The sequence below is a fragment of the Lissotriton helveticus genome, chromosome 1_1, assembly GCF_964261635.1.
Source record: "Lissotriton helveticus chromosome 1_1, aLisHel1.1, whole genome shotgun sequence".
NCBI classification, from domain to species: Eukaryota; Metazoa; Chordata; class Amphibia; order Caudata; family Salamandridae; genus Lissotriton; species Lissotriton helveticus.
The window spans coordinates 1397681783-1397693918 of record NC_136057.1 but is presented as its reverse complement, the minus strand read 5'-3'; the positions used below and the strand labels follow the sequence as shown (position 1 = coordinate 1397693918).

The 12136-nt window shown below is 46.7% G+C and overlaps 1 protein-coding gene across 1 annotated transcript in view; it reads right to left on the bottom strand.

Moving 5' to 3' along the window:
- PRKCSH (PRKCSH beta subunit of glucosidase II) overlaps positions 1-12136 on the bottom strand; it is a 260110-nt gene that overhangs the window by 174440 nt on the left and 73534 nt on the right. The window contains exon 9 of the mRNA XM_078684189.1: positions 6338-6424. Coding sequence (XP_078540315.1) covers positions 6338-6424 — 87 coding nt within the window. The remainder of the gene's footprint in view (positions 1-6337; positions 6425-12136) is intronic.

Sequence of the window (12136 nt, the reverse complement as noted above, 5' to 3'; positions counted from 1 at the left end):
AGAAGCCGACGCCTGTTGAGGATATTGGGAAAGCACCATCTTGTAAGCTTGGAATGGGGCAAGGGCCAGTCGAGCAGAAGTTCAAGAGGTGTGTGGTCCGAGAGACAGATCAGGTGCAACTGGGCGACCGCCAGCGTCGGACGTAGCGCATGGCTGGTGAATATATGGTCTATCCAAGAGTATGACCTATGAGAGTAGGGAAAACAGGAGAAGTCACTTGTTGAGGGATTGAGGGCCCTCCAGCTATCCATCAGCCCTAGGCGCTGTATTGATGATTTAAGGGACTTACTAAACACACCTGCTGTTGCTCTATGTGAGTGAGTAGAACATACCTTGGGGTCGCAGACAAGATTAAAGTCACCCAATAGCAGAATGTCTCCCACCACAAAGCTTTCTAGTGTTGGTAAGAAGAAAAGGAGAAAGTCTGACTGACCAGAATTAGGAGCATAGACCGTAGCTGTAGTGCAAAGGCAGCCCAGCAAAATACTCTTGATCATAAGAAATCTCCCTATTTATCAGCCTTTGTGTCATGGAGTTGAAAATGAATGCAAGAGTGGAGCAGAAGAGCGACTCTATTCGGTTTGGTAGTTGTTGAGGATCTAAATATCAAAGGGTAGCTTTTGTGGCGTAATCTAAGGTCCTTGCCTCTCAATGTGTGTTTCCTGAAGGGTCACTATAGAGACATGATGGTCTCCAAAGAATGTCCAAAGGCATTGCCTTTTGTTGGGGGAATTTACCCCTAACGTTCCAAGACATACAGTTGATTGACATTAAGACATTGGCAGGGACCACCTCTTTCGTGGATGCGAACCACCCCCTGAGCTGGCGTTCCCTCAGTGCCATTGTGATCGGTCTGAACTGCTGTATGCGTGCCAGCGTGGCTTGGGCTACATCTTGTAAGAGCGAACACGTGGTCCCCTGAAAGGAGAACACATCACTGCTCTGAGCTTTCCGAATGACCTGTTCCTTTATTTTAATAAAGCTAAATTTAGCCTAGATGTCTTGTGGCGCCTATTCTCCCCCTGTATGCTCTGTCCCACTCTGTGAACTCTTTCTAAGCGGACCTCCAGACATTCATCTCCCAAGACACTGGAAAAGATGCCCACCATGAATACCTCCAAGTCCCTGAAACGTATGTTATCTCTGCGAGAGCGATTCTCTAGGTCTTCACACTTTAACGGGGCAGCGTGCAATTGGGTGGACATGCTGGCAGTACCCTCCTTCAATGGTTTTACTTGTCCCTTGAGCTCCTGCCATTTCGCTTCTAGGTCTAGAGTGCGGGCCCCATCAAGTCCACATCAACTTGTTAGGACACCAGCTTCGTCCCCATCTATGAGCGGAAAGCCTCGAACGTAGCGCCAATGTCTGCCTTAATGTCTTCCCTGAGTTTCTTCTTGAGCTCCCGCAAGGTCACCAGCAGGCCCTCCCGGGTCAGCATCATGCTGTCGGCTGCGCAGTCTCTCATCACCTTCTCCAGTTGGGACTCAGCAGGGGTAAAGTAGCTGGAGACTATTTGATTGGGTCTTTTTGGGCGGCATATGGACAGCGCCCCTTGTTGACGCGTTGTCGTTCCCGAGTTGGATGGGTACTCAGTTGAAGGAGTTCAGGCAAGAGAAGTAGGGGCTGTCCCGAGATAGCCAGCACGAGTTGCAAAATAACAGGGAATGCACCAGGCCGCCCTGAATCACACAAATAAAGTCCCCTCTTGATTGTGGTTGCACCTCCTGAGCCGGCTGCTGGCAGAGTATGTCTCGTAAGTACACCACCGCAAGGTCAGCCCTCCTTCAAGTAGGCCACTCCCGCTTACTGGATAGCCATGTGTATCGGGTTATTGCCTCGTCGCAAGTTCATCATGCAGCAACTTAGGGACAGGCAACCACAGATAGCCTTGGGGCGGCTCGCCCCCGCCCATTCACTTGGATCCCAGCAATGGAGGTGTGGTGCAATTTGCGGGGGCCCGCCATCCTCACCAGGTCGAATGCACGCAGACCACGGGTCTCGGTGGCTAGATGGCATCAGGCACATTGACTCCAAAATGGCACCCGGGGGAAAAAGGAGCAAACAGCACAAACAGTCCCGTGGGGACCACCCCCTCTCTGCCTTTTCAGGGGCCAAAAGGCATGGCTCTGGTGAATTTCCCTGGGGGGAGGCTCCACTACTCCAGACCCTGGTGCGCACTCCTACCGGTCAATGCTGGGCGGCAGGAAATCTCCTTCACCACGCCCGCAGCCAAAGCGAGGTCCCAGCTGTGCATCTCACTCAGGCCGCATCTCTCTGGTTACCAGTCTCCTCTAGATGCCTACCACCGGAGGAGGGCAGATTTACACGGCAGTATGAAGGCTGCGGGATCGCACCTAGTCACCTCTACTGCGCACCAGCCCAGCCGGGCCAACCGGGGAGAAGAGGTATCAGCGCCATTTTCAGTCACTCTGCTGCTGCCTATCGTGTCCCGGCCACTCGCCGAAAAGTCTCCTCCCTTGCTGCAATTTCACTCAGAAGAGTGTTCTCCAATGGCAAAGCGTCTGGGGTGGTATCCCAAAAACATAATGTGGGACACTCCGAAGTTTCTAAATGCGGGGCTCGACGCAGAGCCGATCTGGATCACGTCTGCGCAGCCATGATGGTTGGCCACGGCACCCACCCTAAATAATTTATAGTTTAACTAAAATCGGTTACCACACTTTATACGTTCTTTTTGGGACACTTAAGACCTGCCATTCACTACAATGCATTTCATTGAAGAGCTATCCGGTGCGTTGGTCCCAAGATGGCTGCCAACACTCCCTGGATAAAGTGTTGGCAGCCAATCAGATCTCACCAGGAGATCTGCCCTTAGGCTCCACCCAGATATACACATTTGGTTTTCCTTTAATATTTCCAAAACTATTGAACGGCTTTACATCACATAAAAAAGTGTGCTCTCCGGAGGAAAATCTACCTTTCCGCCAAATTTGGTGTAATTCTTTCCAGCTGTTCATGATGCAGACCACGCACGCAACCTGGGCTTCATCCTGGACTCCTCCCTCTCCATGACCAGACAAGTCAACGCCGTCTCCTCATCGTGCTTCAACATCCTGCGCATGCTACGTAAGATCTTCCGGTGGATCCCCACCGAAACCAGGAAGACAGTCACCCAGGCCCTCGTCACCAGCCGACTGGACTACGGCAACTCCCTCTACGCCGGAACCACTGCCAGACTCCAGAAGAGACTCCAGCGAATCCAGAACGCCTCAGCAAGACTCATCCTGGACATCCCCCGACTCAGCCACATCTCCGGACACCTAAGAGACCTGCACTGGCTCCCGGTCAACAAGAGAATCACCTTCCGACTCCTCACCCACGCACACAAAGCCCTACACAACCAAGGCCCAAGATACCTCAACAGCCGCCTCAACTTCTACACTCCCGCGCGCCAGCTTCCATCAACGAACCACGCCCTCGCCGCCGTCCCCCGCATCCGAAGAGCCACCACAGGAGGAAGATCCTTCTCCTACCTAGCCCGCCAAGACGTGGAACTCCCTCCCGACCCACCTCCGCCTGACCCAAGACCACCTCGCCTTCAGGAAGCAGCTCAAGACCTGGCTGTTCGAGCAGTAGCGGACCCCCCCCCCCCTCCCCCAAGCGCCTTGAGACCCTCCGGGTGAGTAGCGCGCTATATAAATGCTATGATTGATTGATTGATAAAGGCGATGGAAGTTAACATGGGATATGCACTTTTATGACCCCCTGTTTTTCTTGGCCCCCGCTTGACAGATCGCCCCAAAACTAACCATGCACCTTCATCATCTCATCTGGTGGTGTACCCTGTTCAGAGTCGGAGCCAAAGAGATAATGTAGAGATAACTGAGCCTCTGCTGGTGTGTCCACCATGGTAGAGGCATTAGTACAGAGACTGGCTGAATGATTGCCAGTTGTATTTTTTTAATCTCGTAGCGGGACCATTGTCAAGATGGGCCTGAAGTCAGTTTGGTGTCAGACTCTGGATCAGCACCGGATCCTTTTCACCAGCAAATGCCAGAGTGTTCATCTGTACCAGAGTATGTATGTGGCAAGAGAGGATTCCAAGGGGTCAAAAAGGCCTGAGGACAGATCCGCTGACAGAAACCAAACTGGAGGCTCCTGTGGTTCCTTGGGGCTCACCAAAATTCTGTAGCATGGTCTCCTTGAAGGATTAAAGCTGTTGTCAAGTCGCCAAAGGCTTGGCAAACTTGAGCACACCTGTATCACTTGAGGAATCTGCTCCGTGACCAGGGACCCATAGAGAGACCGATGGACATCATGACATCATTGTGCCTTCTTTTTGGACACAGAATGTCAGGATGGGATTGAATGCTGCTTCACTTTTTTGCGTTTCGTTTGGACTTACTGGAGGACTTGCGCTGCGAAGCTGAGGTCTCAGTGGAGCAGCTTTGGGAGCTACAGTTCGTACCTTGGTGCAGGAGCATAATTTATGCAAGGGCTGTAACTTTATGTTCGGTGATATACAGCTTTGCTTCTTGGTCCTGGATCGCCTTCAGGTGCATGACACCTCATTTGTTGCACAACTTCAAGTTGTGCCCAAAGCACAAAAAAACAGAAACATCTCATATGGGTCCTTGACTTATATCTGCTTTCTCCAGTCATGGCACGGGTTGAAACCTGTTGTTTTAGGAGGGGCATTATTCCCTGGCACACTAATTTATCAGCAGAGATTAGATCCATGTCGGAAGCACAGAAGTAATTGAACTGACGTAAGCATGTAGGGGTCGCACTTATATACTCCTCGGCTTTGTCAATCTCAGGGCAGTTCGAAGCTGACCCTGAGCTGCACGATGTCACCTAGTGCTGTGTGGGAGCATTGCTGGAAAACAAAAGTTTCCAGTCTTGCACCTGGTGAGTATTTGAAGCTGATGAATCAGCAGTGATAAGAGTACATTAGAAATTTTGTAGATTTGAAAGTCTTAAATAACATTTTATTTTACAGGATTTGTGTCCAAGTGTCTTTTGAACTGCTGTTTCAAGAACGTGTTTCTCTAAGAATGGGATGGGGGAACTGCAAGAAGCAGGTGAGACAGTCCTAGAAAAGAGAGGCATATGTAGAGAAATTAAGAAGCGGGAGTCCAGGGACCATTCAGATGAGTGCAAGGAAGCTCACAACACTGCCCCTAAGTAGGGCTACCATCAGCAAAAGCATGCAATGCTCCAGTGAAGGGGGTAGCCAGAAGAACACGTTGCCAATAGGTTCCTGTTCCATTTAGCACTGTGGAAGCAGACAGGTATATTCTTGACTAATGTGAATTCACCTCCACTGTAAAGTTTTCATTTCTTGTGCACCCCATGGCCTAAAGTTGCTGGTCATACTGTATTCAACACGAAGCATGGGAAGTTGTATTTGATAGCTATTCTCCTCACGCAGTCGGCTATCTGACTTTCATGCCAACAATGTGATTGTGCTTTCTTAGCTTTGGCTCTCATGCTGAATGGCAAATGTGTAGGATGTGCTTACAGAAGCAATTCAGGCAAGTACGCCTTTGGCCCGTCTTCCCAATAGTAAACAGGGAAAGGAGTGGACCAGGGGTAATTCATCATGTCATTAGAGTGTTCTTGTCTTCACAGTGGTCATGAGGGCAAAGTTTCCTGGAATTACATGTGTGCATAAAACAACACAAAAGAAAAAGAGGTAACACCCCCATGGCAGCCCACATCACACCATTGCCAGCGCACATGAATGTGTGCGCCTTTATGTCTGCATACACATATACAAGCATCTATGTTTGTCTGAGAAGATAGGTGTCCCTTTGTGTGTTTCCCCATATGAGCACGAATGTATTCAGGTGTGGAGTTCTAGGAACCAACTGCATTAGCCAGCCAACAGGTTATTACCGACATCCACTGTTCAGTGGGTGGTCTAGGGGTCAGAATGCTGATAGGTGTCTGGTCTCACAAGTAGGTACAAGCGTTCCACCATAGGGACTCCTACAGGTAGTTCTTCGCCACATTCCCCACAAAAACTTAATCAGAGGGAAAATGACTCTGGGAAAGGACCCAACAGGCATTTAAAAAAGACAGTTTGCCATACAACTGTACTTCATTCTCAAAACGGTTTCTGTAAAGCTATATTCTGGTGCCTCGTCTGCAACTCGGGATATGCCACGAGTCTGGAGAAAAGATGGACTAAGTCCTACTAACACATGGCCTTACAGCGAGTACTTTGTACTTGTTTCCACCGTGTGCACACTCACATCCACAGTAACACGTTTTCCTAAATTGAACACACACTCACTTTCAAGCTAACACTTTAAATGCATGTGTGAACATTCTTCGGATGGGCTACATTTTCCTGCCCCTTAACACTCACCTCCGAGTTGTATTTGTCCTTTATGGCAGGCCACACTTTGTCGTGGAATGTGGCCACGTCTGCCTTTTCATTGCCTCCGAGCAGGGCCTGGAAATGAAAAAGGGAACAGTGTCAGGTATTAAATATGCAAGGTCCTCACTCAAGAATTGGAACTGGGAAGGCTTTTAGAACTTTAGGAAGACAAACTTATCACATTAGTTATGCAGCATCATTGAGGGCTGAACCACTACACACATCAAGGCCGTCATGGTGTTCTCTTCTACTGCCATGGAACATGAGCAGACAGCTTTGACACCTGAAGTGACAACAAAGGGGAAGCCAATCTTCTGGACTTGTGGCCTCCAGGAAAGAATCCGTACTCTGGACCGGGCCGATAGAACTGGACATCGTATTTCAGGTATGAACCCTAGAAATGAACATTGGTCTACAGGGGACCGCCAGGAGTGGGGAACGAACCACAAGAAACCGCTTTAAATATCTCAAAATAGGAGAACGTCAGAATAATTTCCCTGCAGTGTGCCGTAACCTTCAGAACCAGTAGTCAGCCTCCGTGGCACAGGCTGTATTATAGAGCCTCCCTCTATCCAAGCATAGAAATTACTATCGAACGGTCTAATTCCTTTGGTAAGTGGCGGTGAAGCCACTGCCATGCAAAGACGGAAAGTATTGTCCTTCTTAGTCAGAGAACATTTTTCAGATACAGCACAGTTAATTTTATACGATCAGTAGCCCTAGTCTTGGTCATTTAAGTCCATCTGATGAACGTATCTGAACAGGTCCCTCAAATGAAAAGCACTTCCAGTAGAATCCAACAAAGCCAATGCTTTTCAGTTCAGGGCGCGAAAATGGATTTCAGTGTAGCAGGCGATGGGTCTTGGAAGCAGCAGACAGTATTGCAGAAAGAGTTTTTTACACTCATTTTGTCCGTCTCACCGAGGAGTTGCAGTAACCACGTTATTTCACCGACATGGCATTTAAGATTTCGGTTCCAAAATAAACAACATTTTTATGGACTCCAGAATGAAAGATTCTCATATCTCATACACTTTGCAGTTATCCACAATCTGCGTTTCCACTGGTGACTGTATCATCAGGATCCATGTTAGGATTCAGCAGAACATGAGGGTTTCTTTCTGGTGAAATTTTGGGGAGGTAATGTTTGAGGACCCCGGCAGAGGGGCAGTCATTTTTACAAAGATGCTTCACAGCTGTTGACGTAGTACAGTAGGCCTGCCTCATCGAAACTGACGGAATCATTTGCATATGTTAGAATGGCTGTGGAGGGAAGGCGTCAGACGGTGAGGCAAGTTTAGGTTAATTCTGACAAATCAACATTTCTCTCTCTTTTCCCCTTATGGAAACAGATTTTTTGGAATTTCAGCCATTTTTTCTTGACTCTAAGTTTAGCATTCTTCCGAGTTTAAAAGTATCCCTAGCTTACGGGGGTTGGGGGGGCAATGCCACGCTCACCTAAGTCAGAAGCGGCAATTCACAGAAGCGAATACACTAATGCCATGAGCCGGCATCAATAATGCATTAGGTGCTTTACAAGCAACCAACTTAATACTGCCCAGTTTACCGTCCAAAAACTGAAGTGTAAAACAATTTTGAATACAGCGCTCGTCCTGCAAAGTGCTGCCGCCACCTAGTGGCAGAAATGAAGCTGCTGTTTAGTAAACTGAACCATTACATAGATTTTGAGCTATTTTATTAACATTTGTTTTAAATCTGAACGTAACAAATTTTATTAAAAAAACAAATTACTTGTTTCAAAATTAGATAACGTGTAGTACCTGAATGTGGTACCAACAAGCTCATCAGTGAATTGAAGAACGAGTGTGCAAGTTCCTAAATAGGATCTGTTTAGATGGAAGAGACCATACAGTAGAACCAGGTGGTGGGACAGTGGAAAGAATATTCACCAGAAGCAGCATTACCGAAAGTAATAACTTGTTCTTCTGATAGATACTTCTAACAGCAAATTCCTCACATTGTGAACAAATACCAAAACAGTACATCCTAAGGTGGTGGGTCTGTGGAATGGCTCAGACTAAAGTCTTGCAGTCCTGAGCATGCAAAATGCCCATCTCGACAGGCTGGACTGTCGAGGCAGTAGTGCTTCATGTGGGCACGGACTCCCACCTAGCTGTTTGCAAGATATCCAGGCCATGCATTCCGTGTGCCAACTCAGTGGTAGCAGCTTTGGCTCTAATGAATACACCCTCAGGGCTTCAGGAGGCTGCTTCTTAGCCAATGTATCGTAATACAGTGAACCATGGATTGGCAGGTGATGTGTTTCTGTACCCTCTTGTCCTTTACACAAGAGAACTCCAAAAAGATGATTATCTACCCGATGTTTATTGGTACGATAAATACACAAATTCTCTGCTCTTTGAGGTCCAGGTGATAGTCCTATTCTTTCTAAAGATGAGGCAGAGCAAAGAAGGATGGAAGGATGATGGCCTGTCCGACGTGAAAAGATGTCACCACCTTTGATACGTAGGCTGCTTAAGTCTGTAACACCAGTTGCCTGGAAAAAAAAGGATGGTTGGTCCGGCAAATGCAGAAAGGCTGAGAGGTCACCGACAGGCTCTACTGGTAACTCCTAATGGTGCCCAAAGCAGGGGTCTGCTGTACTAAAAACAAAACAAACAAGACATAAGACAGTTTTGTCTGCAAAGGGTCCAACTAGCAGGTAGTGCACCAAGCCACAAACATGGCCCAGAGGCCGGCATACACAGATTTTGTAGAAAGGTGCTTGACTGCAAGGTTTATGTCAACATCCTTTGGAGGAAGATCAAAAGGGAGAAAATATCACTGTTCAATCCTCACGCATGGACGTGAAGGTTGCGCAGGCTCAGTTGCAAGACCCTGCACTGCTACTGCTAAAGAAGGCCCTTCTGAAGAGGCATCCTGAGTGGAACACTGATTCTCAAGCCCAGAAAGTCCAGGTAACACGCTCACATGGCCCAATCCGGAGTAACTAGATGATTTGCCCCCATGATGAGGGGGGGGGGGTAGGGCAGTACAGAGCTCAACTCTAGGCAGAACGTGTCTCCAAGAGAGCCTTCTTGGAAACTCCAGCATGCAATAGTTCTTTCTCTGCGTTCGCCCTAAACACCGAGCAAATTAAACACAACTCTTGCAAATGGATGTGGAGGCCAGCCTCCGCTGCACACCAGAGACCTCTGATTTCCACCTCTCTCAGATGGCCTCCCCAACCCAGAAGTGATACATCCATCACCATCAACTCTGGATGGAGCAAGAAGAAGATATATTTATTCGATCGATCAAAAATATGATCATTCACATCTTAAAATACAGTACAAAAACAATATACCATTAAAAGTGCAGCAATATAAAACCATTAAAAGTAATTTATATAATACAATAGGACAATCTTGAGCATTTTCTATAAAAAATGAGCCTGCATCTGAAAGGGGATACCACTGAATCTGGTTGGAATTATGTTATCAGTGCTACAACACAGGAACAAATTTGCCCTTTTTTACCTTTTCCACCACGCAAACATTAAAAACCTCGAAACAGCGAATACTAACCAGCTTGTGGCATCTGACTTAAATATACGCATGGCTTCCAATGGACAATTAAAAGATAAAATACGACAGACAGGGGTCAGCCAAATTTTCCTAAGTTCAGCGTAAAAGGAACAGCAGAAAAAAAAGTTCAGTGGTTTCAGGTGAAATATGGCATAAAGGACACAATGGATTAACAGACAAATTTCCCCATAAACTCTTCAATGCATTCAAGGGTAGGGTTCCGTATCTAAACTGAACAAACAGAGCTCGAGCCTGGGGCAGTTCAATATCATCCAGAAACCATTCAAACACAAATACTCCTTTAGTATTTAAAAACCCTGCAGTTAAAGTGCCATGTGCAAACCGGTCAACCCTTTCCGAGACCATTAGTTCCCAGAATATTTATTTGACTAAAGGGATCGTAAATTTAGTCATAGACCCTGGGTCTTCCCAGAGCTGCACCATCTCAATTTTTGTAAACCAGACCTTGATCTTACTAAACCACTTGATGCGGCCTGTTTGTTTATGCAGAGCAATCAGCTCTACCAAAGCCTCCCTTAGGGGCACCTGTGTTTTGCTTATCCACACTCTGATCCAGCACAGGATTGACCTTAAGATGGCATAATGGTCAATAGGTTTTAGGCCAAGATCTAATCTAAGTGGCAGGAGTGGTGTAGTCACTGGGAGGTTCCTAATGACCCTCATGAATTTGTTTTCAGCACGAGTTAGTTCAGTCAGGTTTTCCAACCCCCACAATTCAGCCCCATAAAGGAGGCTGAATTGTGGGGGTTGAATTGTAATCCCTTAGCCCTATGAATTTCAATAATGGGAGATATTGGCCGAAAAGGGGAAGTCTAGCCCTTTTTCTATCTGCGGTGTCCATGCCAGTCTATCATTGATACAGATACCCAGATAATCAAACGAAGCAACCTGCTCCAGAATTTGCGTGTCCAGGGTAATTTTCCTCTTATTAGACTTGTATGGATTAAAGACCATATATTTGGTCTTCAACCCATTTATCTCTAGACCCTTTTCTTTGAAAAACTAGGGGAAATTTATTCAAAAGATTTTGAATGCCACAGGGTGATCTGGCAATAAGCAGTATGTCCTCTGCAAAAAGCAGACAGGGCACTACCTTTCCAGCCAATTTTGGGGGTCACCACCGCAATTAAAAAGTTCTCCTATCAAGCCATTTATATAGAGGATAAACAATGAAGGAGCAAGAACGCATCCCTGACGAACACCCTTCTAAACAGCTATGGCGTTTGTCAGGGAGCCTTCAGTATTCCACCTAATCCTGGCAAAGGTGTCTTGGCGTAACCTAACCAAAAGTTTGAGCAAATATGCTGGTAGACCCAATCAGCTCAGTGCTAGCCAAAGTTGGGACCAGTCGATGGAATCAAAGGCGGACTTTAAGTCCACGAACACTACATATAGGTGACCTCCTCGAATTGTGACTTCTTTCCAGATTAGCAGGAGAAACCTAAAGACTTGGTCCTAGGTACTGGTTGCGGCCCTGAATCCTGCCTGTAGGTTTGACAGAACATTGTTGTCCTCTATCCAATTTTGGATTCTGGTCAAGATGGTTTTACAGAAGATTTTTTGTGTTACATCAATAAGACTGATGGGCCTGTAATTCCCCGACAACCCTTTATCGCCCTTTTTGTTGATAGGGATGATTTCAGCACCCCGCCAGGTCTCCGGAATTGCCCCCCAATTCAAAATAGTATTGTAAACCCTTTGTAGCAACAGACCATAGACAGACAGTTCGGCCCTAAACAGTCCTCCCGTAAGCTTGTCTAGACCTGGTGCTTTACCAATCTGCAGGAACTTGATGGCCATAATGGTTTCCGCTAGAGTGACATTCGCAACATCAGCTACTACCTGTTCACAAGGATTAAAACTTAATGCTGGAGCGGACAACGGCCCTTGATCAGCAAACAATGCTCCAAAGTAATCTTCCCATACGTGTGGCTGGATGTGAAAGTCAGTTTGTGCTACCAGATTTGGTGATCCCTTTGCCAATAGGTGCCAAAAATAACGACTATTTTTAGCAGCTTCTAAAAGTAATTTCCAATTTTCATACTCCCAGTCCTGTTTCGCTTTGTTTTGGGCTAGTTTATATAACCTTCTACCATTAACGATTTCTGCATAGATTTTGTTTTTACCATCACCATTAGCTCATTCCTAGCTATTTTACATGCATCATTAAACCAAGGTGTTATTTGCTGCTTAACTCTGTTACTTTGGTTATGAAAAA